This window comes from Pelobates fuscus, chromosome 1 (genome assembly GCF_036172605.1).
Source record: "Pelobates fuscus isolate aPelFus1 chromosome 1, aPelFus1.pri, whole genome shotgun sequence".
In the NCBI taxonomy this organism is placed as follows: domain Eukaryota; kingdom Metazoa; phylum Chordata; class Amphibia; order Anura; family Pelobatidae; genus Pelobates; species Pelobates fuscus.
Genome location: NC_086317.1, coordinates 224502094 through 224520649, shown reverse-complemented (window position 1 = coordinate 224520649; position 18556 = coordinate 224502094). Strand labels below are relative to the sequence as shown.

The window sequence follows — 18556 nt, the reverse complement described above, 5'->3', positions numbered from 1 at the left end:
CAGACAGTAATAAACACAGGCAGAGAGTCACAGTTACCTGGCTCCTGGTGACTGTTTGGTGGGGAAGCAGGGACTCCTTCCTGCTTCCCCTGCAGCAGTTTTCCGGCGCTTTTAGCTCCGCCCCCGCCGCACGGTAAGCTCCGCCCCCGCTGCAAATTTAAAAAAAAAAAAAAAAAAAAATTTTTTTTTTTTTTTTTTTTTTTTTAAATCCACGGCGCCCCCTGCTCCATGGCGCCCTGTGCGGCCGCACAGCTCGCACACCCCTAAGGCCGGCCCTGGCTAAATGTACAACAGTTCCATCTTTTAATGTTATTATTCTATGGGTACACATCCTTCAAGGGAAATGGCATCCCCCACTTATTCTCTTAAACAGCCCATGTCAATGTTCAAACCGTTTATCCTCAGTATCTATGATGTGCACTATGGAATTAAACCACTTGTAGGGAAATTCAGCCTGTGTTTTGGGTTTTTGAAAATAATTAGGCTATGGCTACATTTGTAGGAGGGTCTACAAGACCCATCAAAAACCAACATTCCAGCATCTGTGATTCTGTCCCTACTTACTCTACTTCTTTTAAAGCCGCCTTAAAATTGGTCTTGTTCTACAATCTAACCACCAGTTTGCATTTACCATACACGCATAGCATTCACCCCAGTAAATACTGGCCATAGAACAACCTGCACTAACTATAGTTTATAATAAGTTATCTAGTTACTTTCACATTCCATTTTGCATCCTGTAATGAAGTATTTCAGCTGCTAATCTTTGGGGATCCAGTAGCTGTGGAAACCTTTTCATGACAGCATCAACTAATGAGGGCTGGAAGATGGCACAAAGCCTTGTGCGCACATTTATTTGTTCCGGGGTGAACTGTTCAGTGCTTGGCCATTGGCGGAAATCGTTAGGAGGTGGAACTGACCTGCACGCAGGGTAGCTACTTTGATGTCTGTTCGAATGATTGACCGGGTTTGGCTCAGACCAGTACGCAAGTGAGGGTGTGGAGGATGCATTGTAATCATTAGGGAGGCTACAATGACCAGGGGGAATTGAATCAGTCAGTTCTCTTCTATATATTTGGTGAGGTGGGTACTGGGATGACCAATGTGATGACTGGTTATATGGGAAATAAGAAGCAGAATTATGTCCATGCGAAGTGGATTTTTGGGAGCAGTAGTGTTTATGGGTGGTATTGTCCATGTCATTTATGTCTGAACAGCAGTGTCTCTGCTGACTGCAACTGCAGAAGCCATGATCTACAGACTCATGAGAAGGATCACAGTAGCTTTTTGATACACTTGTCCATGTCTCAAAGCCGGAATCTGAAGATATATAGTGATGAGAGTCTTTAGATGTGCTTGAAGAGGAGTACCATTCAGGAGCTGAATTGTGATTTTGCTTAATTAGATTCTTATCCAGTGGTCTACACTTTTGTGAAGAGTTAGTTCTCTCCACTGGCAGTTTTGGAAAGGAGGATTTGTCAGACTCTAAAGATGGAGTATCCACCAATGAAAGTTTTCTTGACTTTTTGTCTTCAATAGAAGAGTACACAGTGCCTTTAGTGGGGGATAGCCTCGCATTTTCGCGCAATTCATCTGCCACAGAACGTTGAGTCTGGTTTGCCCTCTCAGGATGATAAAACTTACACTTCATTCCATACGTGCACTTTTTGCCTGAAGAAAAAGTAAAAAAAAAACAGAATGGATTAGTCTTTTAATTCAAGTTCATGTTTGTGTCAATAAAAATCTGGAAAATACTAAATACATTGAAGTACATCAACATTCTTTGATAAATATTATACTTTTTTTAATTCTGGATTTTTCCATGGATGACAAGTATTTTTGCGCCAACATGTTACACATTCAAAGTTAAATCTTTGTTAAAATTCTTAAAGAATCTAATAATTGTAATTTTATTAGATTCATTGGAAATTAATGATAATATCTCAGCACTCAGCACTCAGTACTCAGACCCCTATAAAATGGTTTGACTACTTACAATGGTGGGGAAAGGAGTCAGGGCAGAGGCGTAACTACAAACCACGGGGCCCTGGTGCAAAAATGGCCCTGGGGCTCCCCCGTAGGTCTACCCCCAGACGTCTACTTGCCCCCCCCCTCCCCGATACGTCTACTTCCCCCCTTCCCCAGATATATCCACCACCCTCCCCACACACACATGCAGACAAACAGATACACATGCAGACACACACACATATATACAGAGAAACACACACATACAGGCACACAAACACACATTCATACAGACACACACACATACAGACACATGCACACACACACATACCAAGAAACATACATACACACACACATACAGAGACATACATACAGACACATATACACTAACACACACACACATGCCAAATGTTTAAGTCACCCTCCTGTTTCCTACCTTTTAGGTGCAGGAGGGTGACTTTCCCTGGGGTCCAGTTGTGGCTCAGGCTGAATGGAGTCAGAGTTCCTACTCTGACTCCCTCTCCTTCCTCCCGCATGGGTCTCTCTGATAGCTGGGAGGAGTGACCGGGGCAGTCACTTCCTCCCAGCGTCTAACGTCATCACAGGGGGCCCGGTCACACTGTTAATGCGTGACAATGCTGACCTGGGCCCCCTGGATATTCATTGCCATTGGGTGGCCCTAACAGAATGGGCCACCCGATGGGCCCCTTAACGTTCTGCCCCGGCGGTTCTACCACGTGGACCGGGGCCGCAACACACAAGGCCTGGCTCCCTGGAGACACGGGCCTGGTCGCAGCTGCGACCCCTGCGACCGTGGTAGTTTTGCCAGTGCGCAAGGGCATCATAACTACTTCAGCATACTTTAATGGTTTTGCTGCTTGGAGTGTTTCTTTCATATAAATCAGGTACAGCTAACAAATATATTTGTAAATGTTGTTGATTGTCTTTTTTTGAGTCTCTACCAATGCAATCCCAAGCATACAAATATTAATAGAGGTTTATTGGATAAGTAGCTCATCAACTTCTGTAAAACTATATTTTGGCAACCCATCCTTTAAAATAACTAATTATCATTCTACCTTCAAATATATGCTTTTCTAGCTAGTAGCTTTTCTGTTGAATATTTATAGTTATACTAAGTTCACTGAAAGAATTTGCTTCCAAAGTTTTGACAAAAAAATAACAATTCGACAATTATTTTAACCCCTTAAGGACACATGACATGTGTGACATGTCATGATTCCCTTTTATTCCAGAAGTTTGGTCCTTAAGGGGTTAAAAGCCTACCTATAAAAATGTTGTGAAAAGAAATCTTACCATAAGGACATTGTAGTTTCTTATTTTCGGGTCCACATGGTTTTTTCCTGAGGAAGTCTTCCAAATTTGGTCCATGTCGTCCCAAAGGATCATCAGGAGGCATAAATCTAAAGATAATAATGTTTTGAAATGTAAAATGTCTGCGTGTAGGTACAACTAACTATATACTGATATAATTTGGAAAATTGAATCTCACAAACAACACCTACATGTCATTGACAAATGAGTACATCAGCAGTCGCTCCTCTATGAATTTCTTCCAGTCTGGCTTCTCGCTCTGCAAATCTCTGTAAGTATCATTTGAAACAATTATTCCATCACATTTGACGGCCAATTTCACTATGAACCTGTCGTCATAGCACACTAGTCGTTTTCCTCCAACACTCCGGGAAGGTGTAAAAACTAAGATCTTTTTCTTTTCTAGCTCAGTGAGAATATGTTGATCTGAAAATAAACCCAAAGAGAACATAATTACTTAGTAATAGTATAAGGAATGTCAATGCATTGCTTTACAAATAAATGAAATTCGTAGTTGAAAATGAAAGTTCGTAGGCACACTTTCTTACAGGCTGAAGACAGCCAAATAGAGCAAACGCAACAATTGACAAGTGGAATTTACTATAAATATATATTTTAACAGCAGGCCATGTTTTCAAACTCATTGTACATGATAGGTTGTGCTTTACGGTTTGACAGACTCCATGTAGTTCAGGGGGCCCTTACATAGCTGCCCCGGTGCCTCTGTGCACTATTTAGATTCACATGTGGGATCTAAAACAGTTTGCAATCTTTTTTGTTTCATTAATCTCTTCTGAAGATCTTTCGGTGTTATCATATTGAGGCCTTATGCTTCATTTTTTGTTTTGTCTCCATCTACATGTACCATACAGTAAGGATTGTTGGGTTGCAATCTCTTTAGCAAAGTTTGTAAACTAATTTTGTTATACCTGTTATAGGCACTTCAGGTCTAGGTTGCTCCTTTCTCCACAATGGTACAAATACAGTGATATCCTGGTGCCCTCTTTCCAAGAAGAAGTTGACAGCAAGAAGAATCCCTCGACATGAAAATACTTCTTTATTTCCATGACTGAAAAAAATAAACAACACATTAATTATCAAAGTTTCACACTTGTTTTTTTTTAATGCATATTCACAGTGAGACCAACTATTTCCATGTATGTATTACATAGATTGGCAATGACTTTCTTTCCAAACAATTCTGCAATCGGGACAATCCTCCCTCATGAATCCCGACACAACGGCTTAATTTCCAGTACATTGGTGTAGAACAAAGTGACATATATTACTCCATTTCTATATTCCTCTATATTCTACATTCCTCAATAGCAGGGGTAGGCAACCTTTGGCACTCCAAATTTTTTAGAGTACAACTCAGGGGATATGTAGTTCACATTATCTGGAATATGAAAGCTTGCCTGTCCTTGCTCTATAGCAAAGCATGAGATTAACTTGCTTATAGAATAATTACAGCAACTACAGCGCATGCACTGTCGATGCTAAGAAGGTAAGGTAAGCAGTAGAACTACATGTAGGAGGATTCTTCTGTTCTCCCCTGTGAGTCAATTTTAATTATACAAGCAGAATAATTGACTGATATTTGAGATTAGTTACCAAGTATTTACATAGTTTCAGAAAATATAAACAATTTGCTAGCATATCTGACAGATATTTTTAGGTTATCCGTTAGATGCTCACCCAGTCTACACTCCTTCAAAAAAACATTAAAAACCCACTTCTTCATAAAAGCGTAGCAATTAAACCGTTAATAACTCCCGACTGATTCCTCTCTTGCAACTGTCATTAGTCTAATACTATCCTTACCTTTTGTGTCACTTTACCCCACTCCCTCTATCATATAAGCTTATTGAGCAGGGCCCTCAACCCGTCTGTTCCTGTGTGTCCAACTTGTTTGGTTACAACTACATGTTTGTTCGCCCACCCACTGTAAAGCGCTGCATGATTTGCTGGCGCTATATAAATATTAACATAATAATAATTATAAATGTTGTTTCTTAAGACCATAAGTTAAATGTACATTTTAACTTATACCTGAACACACTACACATTCTAGATCTTTATTCTAATTCCATTGTTTGTTATTGAAACAGTACATCTGTTCTATTTCTCAATTAACAGTTTTGTTTTTAGTTAATCTAATTCTTGCATGTATTGTCCTTGTACAATCCCTTCAAGTAAAGAAATAATTGGAAATTATCAGCAATGCAAACTCTTGTTAAATAAATATATATATATATATATATATATAGTTTAAAAATTATAAATGATTTAAAAATATATAAATAAATAAAAATCTAGGGCAGTTATGGCTAACCGTTGCAACTCAGAAGATGTTTGTAAACTTCCCTTTCCGTGATGCTCAGGTTTGCTGTTTCACAAAGTGTTCCATTCGTCTATCTGCCTAACTAGGTTACTACAGATAGGCAGCATCATGCTGGTTGTTTAAAGGTGTGACTTAGAGGAAGAAGAACAGCTGGTTTATCAAAGGTCACTGAATGAGGAAATTAGGCTGGAATAAAATAACATCTATCTCATGTTTCATTTGACCTTCAACGTGTTATTTAAATTTTTCGGTTTTATTTTTGGATGGTAGTTTCCTGGTTGTGTGCTGAACAAGGTTTATTGTTTTCTGAATAATTTGAAGATACATGTAATTCAAAGTTTATGCCTTGATTTTTTTTTTAATTTTGAATTACTTGCAGAAAATGTGATCATGATACAGTTATCAAATGCTACTTTTGCGTCACTAGTATAAATAACTTTCACTGGTTACATTTTTTACAAGTATGATAGGCTCCTTAGAACTAAATAGCAAACATTCTGTAAAGAGTCACTATCTTCATGTTAGAATATATTTATTGCTTATTAATTTTCCATTGTCACAAATATACACATTACATTAATAGACATTAGTTGTGGTATACAAGGTTTTAGAATCAATTCACGTACAAACATCATCATCTCAGACAAGCAGAATGGTCACTGGTCAGCTGGGGGTATTATGTAGAGATAAGGAAGAAATATTTACTACTAACTAAGTGGTGGAACTATTCAATCAATTATTATATACAATTTAGAACTTTAAGCCCCTAATATTGAGATTGATATTTTGATCAATGACTTTAAGCAACACTTTACCGAGCAGACTTCAATTTATAAACAATGTGACCAACCAGGGTTGCCCATCTCTTTTCATATCACTCTTTATTATTATAATATGTACCTTTTCGAATGTTACACTTATATTTAAGTTGATTTAATACATATTCCCAGGTAGGGATTTCTTGTTTTAGCTAGTATCTAGATATAGCGACTTTAGCAGCCATAGTAAGTTGGATTAAAAGTTATCTTTTTTGGAGCGGTATGACAGATAAATTAAAATAGAACATGACGATTTGGAAGTAATTCTCTAGGTCGTGGCCCACCAATGTAACTAGCTCTTCCAAAACCCTACTTCATAAGGGAATTAAGAAGTGTCAGTCCCACCATATATTCTTCGAACTACCCATCTTCATGTTAGAATCTGAGATAGCTCATTTGCAGAATAGGAAAATCAATATGCCATATTAGTTCACAGAGTTAAGTCATGGAGAAATAAAATACAACAGAGTTACGATGATGCCTTGCCCTTTGATCAGCTGAAACAGTCACTTCACACGGATTGCAAATTTAAAGGAAGTCAGATCGGTAATTTCTCAAGGGAAAAAATGACCTCACTGGATATTACATATTTTTGCAGGATTAATTGAAGTGTCTCAACATGCTACAAGGATATTTACAAAGGAATTTCAGTCTCTTTTATTTGGATAGCATAGTCTTGCAATCAAATATTGGCATCCAAACTGCTTGCATTAACCCCTTAAGGACCAAACCTCTGGAATAAAAGAGAATCAAGACATGTCACGTGTCCTTAAGGGGTTAAACCTTATTTTGTCTTAAGAAGCCAAGGTTTTAGTGGCCTGGTTTGGATTTTACAACTTCAGTGCACCTACTTGGGTAGAAATGCCTATGAATGAATGAACCTCATGCTTATGAGGATTTATTTTTCTCCAAGTTGTCCTAAGTTAGATCTCAATGATTTAACGTGGGACTAAGCTCAGAATATTATCACTCACAGTTCTCCATAGGTTGAGGTATTGCGGGGCTATTACCAATTTTTTCTATGTACACCAGGCTTTCAAATGCTGAAATCCAACTGTGTTTAAGTAATTTCGGTCTATTTAATATTAAGACAAGCTAGTGTACCATTTTTAACCCTTTAAGGATCAATGCTATTCCAATTCCATGCTGGCATTTTACCTGTAGGGAAAGGATCCTTGAAGGGTTAAAATATTGCTGGTACCATACATCACAAAAACAAATATACTCCAGCAACTAAATACATTTCATACAATCCAATAAAAAAGGAGGGAATCAAGATTTCTATACGAATTTAAAAAAGCCAGCAATTATGTACCTGGTGTTTTGTATTCATGATTGGAATAAGCCAAGCCAAAATCTACACAGTGACAAATAATGTATAAAGAAGCAAATGTAGCCTATATATTAACTATATAAATAAATAAATAAATTATTTATTATACATACACCCACTCCAAATGTGTAGCACTAGAACATATGTACTATGTGTGGGCTATCAGACTATAAAATAAATAGGCATGTTGGAAGCAGAGTGGCAGAAGGTTCCGACGGGCTATATTTATATGCCTATGATTGAAAGGTGTTAAGAACGTCTCAAGCAGGAGGCTCTGATTTAGCTTACACTGAGAAATTTCCCAGGACGAGGAAAAACAGGTATATTTACATGAAGCATATTTGCATACTGCTAGCAGTGAGCTGTTCAGACAGGCAGGGTTCTGGGTATGTGAATCAGATATGAACAATGCAGCAGATTAAAGTTGCAGGAAGTAAGTGAGTGGAATTTCCCTGCTGTCCACCTGACACAAGATTAAACTCTGTACTTTGTGCTTTAGTGCAAGCCAAACACTTTTCTTTTGCTGGAAACATTAAACATCCTGTGTATCCAGATAAAGTGACCTGTGATTGAGGCATTTACTGGGATAATGATGTACACATTGAAATGCCCAAAATTAGAGATTAAAGTGTTATTTTCTGGGACTTTCAGCAACCTCTTTTTAAAATCCCTTGTTTAACTGGGTCTTGAAAAAAGTCAGTTGTGGGATTGAAATGTCGAAACGCTAAGGAGTATTTTTTACAGAACAAATAAAGCACAATTACAAAGTCCTTCTGAGTTTGCTTTTTCCTGGATATTATTTTCAAAGGCATTGAAGCACAATACTGGGAGATGTGGATCTCTCTCTCTCTCTCTACACACATACATACACACACACACACACACACACACACACACATATATATATATACCAGCACACATGATTCTTTAAAGACACCTAAAACTGACATTTAGTGTAGATAGTGATTTTTGTTAAATAAAGCAAAAAACAAAACCCCTTCCACCTGAAGTCTGTGGATAGTTAAAACAATGTTAAACAAGGGTTTTCAATCACAATTTTTTCCCCACCATAACCTTTTTGTTTTTTTCTTCCTAAGCACTACCAAGCCTCAATAGCAAACCAGTAACCAACCTCATGCTGATGATTTGCATTAACGATCAAACAGCTGTCCCCGAGTGGGTCACTGGCGAGCATCTTTTCCTAGGTTGTGTTTCAAAGCTGTTATATACAGCAAACACAGTCTTAAAGGAATCCATGTTTAAAATGGAATGAGGCAACAGTGTGATTCTTTGTTAAACTAATGTGCATATGCCCACCCAGAATCCTTTGCAGTAGTAACATCACTGCAAATGTGTGATTTCTGTGGGAAAAGCAAGTCTTATGGCTTGACTGGTGTGCAGCTTTTTGTTTAACATTGCATTAACTACACACACACACACACACACACACACACACTCTATCACTCTCCATATATGTATAACTGTATATCTATCTATATATAAAATCACTACCTACACTAATTTTCAATTTCATAATCCTGTGTTAGGCCCATGTTAATGTGTGGTTGACCCTAGAGTTCTATTCATGAGTGGATGAATGGAGCTGTGAGTATGCTTGTAGAAACTAGTCAGTAGGATAAGGCTTTATGGGGTTGCTTAACTATTATTATATTTGATATAATAGGAGTGCCAGAAATACCCGTAGCTGCAATTTTTCAGCTACTTCCTGATCTAGGTGCATTGTAGCAACATGCAAATTTTAGGTATTTGCAACAAGGGCTGAAACTTGAAAAGGGAGTATTGTATGTTTATTTTATTGCTTCCTGCATTTTAATGCATTATCCATACACCTGTGTGCAGGAAGTTATCATAAACCTTTTTAGTTATAGTGATTGTGGTGACTGTGCCACCACAAGTAAAAAAAAAATGCAAGGTAACAGATGCTCATGCTCAACAAGCATGGAATTCAATGCTGGTATAACGTCCTTGAACTCTGCACTGGATATTTTAGACTTAATTTTGCAATTTGGTTTTCAGCTTATTACAGTTCTGAGTTTTGCTTTTAAACTAATTGCCACTGTTTACAATGAATGTACAGAACTTTAGGTCAGACATATGCAAAACCTAAAGTTCTGTGTAACTTGTTTCAAAATAGGTCTAGATTATTACAAAAACAGGAAATGACTCTTTAGCAAGTTCTCTCTGTGTATTTAGAACCATTTAGTATACTCAAAAATGTAAAAAAAAAACACAAAAAAAAACCCTCCCCCAATTTTTCTAAACCAGCGTCTACTAACCTAGTTCTCAAGGCACGCCAATAGAAAGATTTTATTTCCCATTTTGTTCCAAATGGAATATTGATGTGAGTTGCTTATGTCGTTTCTTTCAATGAAATAGAAAGAGAAAAACTGAAAATAATTGACACCAGCAAATTGCATATGGTGGCTTCTTGCGCAAGTGTTTTTTTTTTACAAATATGTTTTAGATAATGAAACTATGCAAAATGCATGTGTGACTTTGTATGGGTATGTAGGGATCCTACAGCAATCCATTTATTTTTAAAAGTCTCTCCAAAATGAATCTTTTTTTAACGTCATGTTTTATCGGATAATGCAGTATGTGTTTAATGTCTGCAGTGTGCATTTTAACACCTGTTTGTCCATGTGTGGCAAATATTCTTAAACCAAAGATAAGGCTAGCATCTGGGAAGCCACATACCTTCCTACACTGGGTGGTATTAAGCATGATGGGAGGGGTGTGGCTGAAAAGGAGGCATGCCTGTGATACAGTGTGAATTGATGCTAAAACACGTGGAGAAATACACAAAATTACGATGTAATGACTCGGTTTTTCATATGCTCTGAGCTAGGTTGGTTATGTACAGGAGGTTGCAGAAGTGCTCTTGCAAGGGCAGAAAGGTTTGACAATCGTCTAGAGTTGCACATTCTGGAGACTTTTTTGGTGTCACCAGCAGCAGAAAACCAATAAAAAAAAAACAAAAAACAGGGATCTGTCTCAAATCAGGACTGGCCTAACAGATCCGGGACAATGGCAATGTACACTGCAGTTTGATATTATAAAACCTTGTTTAGAAACATGCAGTGGGCATACCACATCCATTTCTTCATATTATGAATGCAAAAAGACTACCTATGAACGTTACAAATTAGCAAAGAGCTGGAAAAGGCAGCTGAAAAAAGTATTTAAAGTGAAATGAGAATGTATACCAAGGTAATTATAAAAAGATAGGTTTTACAAACCATTCAGTTTCCAGGGTTGATACGATTCGTCCAAGATAATATTTTGTTTTAAACAAATCCTGTGGTTATGTGCTTATATTTTAACAGACCTGTTATGCTTTTCTTCTGCTTTAGTAAAATAGAAAATAGAAAAATGCAAGTATTTTGCAAATTGTGGTTTGATCTGAAATGGTATCCTAGTATTGTAGTTTTTGATAACAGCACAATAAAACCTCATCTAAGAAAGTTTATGGAATGTGTACAATGCATAAACTCCCGCCCTGTCTTATAACAAAAATCAACAATTAATTACTTTATTGCCTAATAAATGAGCGTGAGACTTTTTATTGAATTTACCTTTAAAATTAACTATTTGTTTATTGTGAATTATTTGTTCTCTATGGGCACTTGGCAGACTTAGGTACTTTAAAAAAAAAAATGCACATACAGTTCATTGTCTGGAAGGACTGATCAGAGAGTCAATCGTTCACAGAATACGAAGACTTATATGAAACCAGTAGGGATGAAAACAGTACACCTGCTAGATAGCCAAAGGTTCTTGAGCGATTTGTTTCTAAACTGCTGGTAAAGATCCTGGTGTCTATGTTACTAAGAGACAGTCTCATACTACTATTGATTAAAACAGTCATCTAAACATTATATGGAGTTTCCCGTAGGCACCCCACACACCTTCTGTTTTCATTTAAAATGTTAAGCGCTATTTCAAATGAATACAAAGTTAAAATATAGTTCTTCAAATTAAATGGTGTTTTTACAACATGATGTTACACCGAATGATTGTTTTGTCCCACATAATATAAGCTAGCTATGAAATATGTAGGTATTATCTATATTTTACAGTCTTTATTTCTATATTTTTTATGTCTGAATATATGAATCATAGTTATCACATATACTCATATTCAACCCACCTCATTGCCACATTGCTGCCATCAATGACAACTGGCCTCAAATTGTTTCCGTCTTTGTCTTCTGGAGAAGATGAAGATGTGGTAGTCTTGGTTCCCAGGCCTCCACGTGGAACTAATAATGACTCTGAAGATTCCTCAGGTACAGTTTCCCTTTCTGGATTTCCTCCATGAGAAGGATTCCCTCCATGTTTCACAAGTTCACCTAGTACAGTGTTTATATCAGCATCCACCCCTAGACTCTGCAGCGCCCCGTGAATCTCATCTGAAGAATATCCCAGTTTTCGGAAAAAGTCTATTTTCATTTGCATTTCTCCTTGGTCAGCAAAATCAGTGCTGACCCTAACCCTTCCTCTTGAGGGTGCAAGTTGCAAGCTGTGGTTACCCATGTCTGAGGATTCTCCATACGTCATAGGATTGTCATGGTGTGGGAGTTCATTTGAATTAAAAGGGCTAGTTGCTAAATCCAACGACCAATTTAAGTCATAAGGAAGACTATCCATGCTGAGCACTTCAGTTGAATTCTACGTTGACCTCTAGTTCCTGCAAGCAAAACATTAATGGTTCATTTCCATTGATAGAATTTATAAAACATTCAATAATGTAACATCAGATTACAGTTCTTCTGGTATATTCCATATGTAGCCGTTTAACTCATTAATGGCAAATGGCAAATTACAAACTAGCATTTAAATAAAGAGGAATGTCTTCATCTTTTAAACGTAACAGGTCTCAAATGAATTTTAGATTAGCTAAAGTTTTGCTTTAAAAAATACATTTCTAAATAATTTAATATAGATAGTTATTGAAGTATATGTACATAGAAAAAAAATATATAACTTTATAGTCTGTAAAAACTTCAAACCATGGATACTATCAAACAACTAGAAAGGAAGATATCATACTTTTAGCAATTAGACACTACCAAGTTCTTGATTTTGAAAAAAAATTCCTTAAAGTTTCTATTTCGTATAAATGCGGTTATACTTCTGCTTTTTGTTAACATTATTGAACGTGATATATAAACCAAACGGAAGTTAAAGGGAACTAAAGATTAATTGATGTCAACTGAACAGTAAAAGAGTAGTATTTTATTACACGTGGTAGAATTAGAATTTACATAAATGGCAAAGATGTCACAAGGCTAACCGCCAATCTTGATTAGAATGTGTACCTTTAACATGTAGTTTATCAGTGATATTGTACACAGTCATGCACAGAACTAGTTTCAAAAACTCACCCCTTCAACTGTAACAAAGGTGCGGTATTGAAAATCATATTGACATTGCAGTTCATGGAGAGAAGTACTTTAACCAATAAGGTGGCAGGAACTATGAAAACATTGTTTCTAAGCAGTTTGACAATTTTCCTATTTACATTTTGGGCTAATTTTCTTTAACATCTAGTTACTACATCAATGGCAGCTGAAATGATTCAATATACATCAGGTTCAATGGGTTAAGCCTATAAGCGCTGTGCTAATTTAGTATGTTTTATGATAAGCAACCCTGTGCTTAATATTGGTTAACCCCATAAAAGATCAATGACATACCAAGCAAGTCCAGTAAGTGCCCGATATACAGCCCTTTGCTTAATCCTGGACCTTAAGGGGTTAAAGTCAAAATAGTTCTGTCAACAAATCTCACTTCAACCTGTAACACATTAACTGAGTAGATTTGAAATTAATAGAACTACATGCAATGACTATAGGAATATTAGTGACAAAAGAATAGACACTGAAAGTACATGGTACAATTACGATATAAATTAGTAACAAACTAGTTAACTAAACAGTTTTATGCTGTTGCATTTTACATGTATATTTTGTTTGAGTAAAGCACGCAAGAAGCACATTACGTACGTACATAAAATACTAAGTCATAATCTATGCAGTGTTTCTTGTTTATAGCTTGGGCTATAAACAATCAATCTTTTCAACAGACAATCGTTTCCTGTGCCTTACCGGATGCTTCAGATTAAGTACGTTACGGAGAAATACAATAATTAAAACTAAAAAAAATGTTTTCCTTACGTTCTGTACCCGTGACTGACAGCGAGGCCTGTTTGTGACATTTCTGTGCTGTGTTTTTATGTAACAGGAAGCTGAAGTACAGTCAGTCGGGCGTGTGCATGTGGGTGGTAATGAGAAAACCAGATCTGGTCATTTAAAGATACATTTCCACTACAAGGCCTATTTATTTTACAAAATATGTTCATTAAGCTTTTTTTCCCCAATTAAAATTTTTTGTTTTGTAATACATCAACAGCAGAGATTTATTAGATATTATGCCACTTAAGGGAATGTTAAAAAGTTTTAAGAATGGTTGCTAAGAGGCTGACAGGTTGGGAAAGTTTAACCCTTAAGATACTATGCCACTTGCATTACTAGTAAGAATAATTCCCCTAGGTCTCAAGTTACATTTAGAAAAATGACATAAACTAGTGGAAGCACATTTGTGTTTACAGTCTGATTAGTAACTCCAATGTTTACGAGGACGACACAGAATATAAACATAACATATCCTAAATTATGAAAGCTGGTTGTCAGATCATTTGTTTATGAATAAATCCGTAAGACATCTTTTCGTGGTTTCATCCAAATTTTAAAAAAATTACTTTAACTTGTTTATAATAATGAACGGTAAAAATAACATTAGCAACACTTTCTGGGTGATGACATGTATAAGACAATGACAATCCCAGAGTAAATAGACTATTTTGTAAAATTAATGTAATAGTTTTTAAAAAAAAGTTTTTCTCCGGCTTAGAAAACAGGTGAGAAGATGTGACAAACAGGCTATAGCTGTGACAGGACCAAGGATATAACATACTGTGCAGACATACTGATGACAAAAGCAGTTCTAAACAGGAAGATCCTATTTATTGACAGATTAACGATTAACAGCAAAGTACACTGGTCAATCCCTGATCTGTCAGTGAACTTATAAAAGTTGAATATCTTTGCTGACATTCACTAGCTAAATGATCTGTTTCTACATTCACCTTTATTTATGTTGCTTAAACAAAGTATCATTCAGTTAGAGCACCTATTGCACATTACATTGTACGGTTTTAGACAGGTAAATATCAATGTTCAATGACAGGCCCGTCAGTCTACAGATTGTGAACAGGTAACCAAGTAACTAAGGAGCTCAGTGAGCTGACTATCCCTGGGAAATGACCGGGCACTTACTGGATGATTCACTGAACTCTGAATTTAACAAGTTATATCCAAATAAGAAAATGTAGGCAAAATGACCAAACTGTGATTAGAATGGAGTCAGGAATTTTTCCAAAGCACCTCATTTTGTCTGATTTTTACATTTTGGATGTAATTCTGAGTTTAGTAAATAACCCTTTTAGTCAATGAGAATAAACAGATTTTAAGCGATAGTAATGGTTTACTATTATTTGTTCAGTCAAATGTTTTTTTTCAGTCAATATTACGCAACAATGTAATATAACATACTCTTGCTATCTTGCAAAGTGATTTTTACTCACAGCTCTGCAGTGGTTTCCGTGTGTCTGAACTGTGAGGGAGGGAGTGAGTGTAAGCATTGCTCTCAGCACAGTTGGTAAGCGGAAACATCTGCATTTGTCACCCTTTTTATACTTCTGCCTCAGGTAGGGGAGGGGACGGGATGGCTTGTTCTTTCTACCATACTTCACAAGCTAGAGGAGGAGGAAATATTTTTATTTTTTTTAAGAAGCAAGCGTAGAGTTACAGAAGCACTGCCAACACCTGCTTAATGTTTAACCCATAGCTGTCATCATCTTTGCATTTCTTCCTCAAGTGAAAAAATATATAACACAGGCAATCATTATTAATTTACTCTAATTATATAAATACAGAAATACCAAAATATTTTCCATTATTAAATTTACATGTTAAAAATCATTCTGAAGGCTTATTTTATTCATTTAATGGTTTTATTTTAACATTTTGTGTATAATAAAACTGATGCCTAAGATTGAAAGTTATTTTGAGATTGCACGTGATTTAGGTAGTGATGCACATGTATGGGGCTTGTTAAATGGCTCTGGACTAGCATACCTTTTATAAGCCTGCTTACCATAATGATGGTAGGTAGTGTGTGTAACAGGAACAAGAACTTAAGATCCAGAACTGTACTACGATATCGTCCATCCCTTATCCTTCAGCACACTGGTATTGACTCCTCTGTCCGGTGGATCTCCTGGGCAAGTATCAACCCCTCGGCCTGCAAACTCTCGTGAGCAAATATTGATCCCTCTTCTCAGTTCTTCTCTTTGGCACCTTTTCAAAGGGGATTTTGTGATTCACCAAGATCAGAGGCTTACCTAGTGTGACAAATGCTCTTTACCATGGACGTTTGCCACAAGCTCCTGGAGGAGTGTGGAAGCTGGCCTCCTTCCAACCGACTATGGTCCAGGTTGGAGACCCCAGCCGCCATCAGCAGCTTCCCCCAGTGATGCTGGTTTGGCACTTTCCCTTCTCTGGATTTGAACCGAACGCCTGCTCCATGGCAGCCGTTTGCATGAAGAAACCCACGACTGGTCCTCATCGGTACTATTGAACTAATTACGGCATGAAGAATTTGTGGTCAACTCAGCGTTACTTAGCCGTGAATCTTATGGAGCTGTTTTCAGTATGAGTGGTCCGGGGTTTTGAACCATTTTGTGACCAGCCAGGAGTGCACTTTTTGGAGGGAAGGTGCCTGAGACTAAGAGGAAGAAATGCTACCTGAGAGCCAGGTGGAGCACCCAATATTGTGGCCGCATAAACTCCAGACAGTTTACCGATATAAGCACCAAGCGCCACGTGTGCGGTTTGTCAGAACTTTAACACTGTGGCGTTTCCCCTACACTACAGGCATCTGAGCGCTATTTTGAGAACTTGGGTGCTCAGATCAGGGGTATTTGGGGATGTATTATTTGTGGGGTTATTGTATATTTTTATGAGGTTTTGGGGTATTTTTATGTTTTTGTGTTTGCCTCTCTGTTCCTGGGGGCTAATTAGCTTACCGGTCTTTAACGCAATAATCTCCCAGGCACAGAGATCTCTGGGAGGGGCTTGTCTTGTGTTGAATAGAGATCCTCTTCCATCAAGTCTCGTCTGATGTTTGGGTTCACCAGAGTTATAATCACTGCTTCACTTCGGGACCTGGGAGACTCTTCAACGGATATACTCAGCCAGAGTATAGGGGATCTGTTACAACTAGGTTACTTGGCAACCAAGATTGATATGCATGTTGGCACCCCCTCTAAGAATTTAAAACTTTTTGTGTGTCCCTCTGCACCCCTTCATTCATTTCTTTGTATCTCAGGACCATGTGTGTTAATCCCACACACTTAATCCCTCCTGTCCACCTTAAATTTGTCTTAATACCTTTTGTGTCTTTTAACCACATTACCTCTTGTGTATTTCATAATCCCTCATTATCTCCCATCATACACGATTGCTGTTGCATACAAACACGGACAGATGCACAATCAAATACATAGACACATTACACACAAAATCACACACCATCACAACATATATCATCACACAGTAATTATACAGTCACATATATACCTAGACACACACTCACACAATCAGTCGCAGTGGTGAAACTACCACTGGTGCAGCCAGTGCGGCTGTACAGGGGCCCACATGCTACTGGGGGGGCATGCTCTTAGAGCCACCCAACGGGTAATGCTAAATAGAGGTCCCACAAGTATACAATTAATAAGTAGTGTAGCGCTTATATAAAAAAATACAGTGTCATACCATGTGTAGTGGTGCCATATAAGAATATAATAGTGCACAAAAATATTTAAAACACTTATCTTGAATAGTAATAGCGGTGAAATTTTTTTTAAATCTTAAAAAAATTTAAATAGCATACAATTGTTTAAAAACATAGATTACAGTTAACTATCAATACTAAAAATGGAAACATTCACAATTTTCAGAGCTAATGTGCCTAACACTGGTATAACAGGCCTTTTGAAATTTAGTTAAAAGTTATAACATGGGAACTAATACATGGGAAGTGCACACAGTATCCACTATACAAAGACTGCATCAACTACAAACACACTAACACTGCATCCACTATACACACGTATTTCCTCCTGACACATACACTACATCCCCTACACACACTGGCTTCCCCATATATATATATATATATATATATATAAAAAAAAAAAAAAAAATATATATATATATATATATATATATATATATACACACTACACTCTCTAAACACACACATTACATCCCCTACAAAAACACACTACATCACCTACTGCAGCTTTAAGTGTCCGCGAGACGGTGGTGGAATGAGTGGTGGGCCCTGGAGGCAGACTCAGGGCCAATAAAGGGAGCAACTTTTACGTAATTACAGAAAATATTAGTAACATAGAATTCCACAAAACAATGCAATATTTTCTGTTTGGTATATTCCAATGAAAGATAGGCTACAAATTACTAGGATCCATTCACAACCACTCTCTAAAAAACGTATAGCTAAGAAATTAGGTGGATGTTTTTTATACCTCTGATTTTTTTAGAATGTACACACATATTAATGTTTTTGTTTTTAGAATGTACACACAAGTTT

The 18556-nt window shown here is 37.1% G+C and overlaps 1 protein-coding gene across 3 annotated transcripts; it reads right to left on the bottom strand.

Moving 5' to 3' along the window:
* Positions 1-284: 284 nt before the first annotated feature.
* Positions 285-15558, bottom strand: ZC3H12A (zinc finger CCCH-type containing 12A). 3 transcript variants are annotated; one of them, XM_063444485.1, is made up of 6 exons: positions 15468-15558; positions 11970-12509; positions 4233-4372; positions 3495-3729; positions 3286-3392; positions 285-1671 (listed from the first exon to the last, which is right to left on the bottom strand). In XM_063444485.1, exons 2-6 carry the CDS (start codon positions 12467-12469, stop codon positions 719-721), a joined length of 1935 nt encoding a protein of 644 aa, XP_063300555.1. In that variant the 5' UTR covers positions 12470-12509; positions 15468-15558; the 3' UTR covers positions 285-718. The 3 variants fall into 3 exon arrangements, with proteins under 3 accessions (XP_063300555.1, XP_063300556.1, XP_063300557.1); XM_063444486.1 differs by lacking the exon at positions 15468-15558 and adding an exon at positions 13999-14074; XM_063444487.1 differs by lacking the exon at positions 15468-15558 and adding an exon at positions 13930-13948.
* Positions 15559-18556: the final 2998 nt, after the last annotated feature.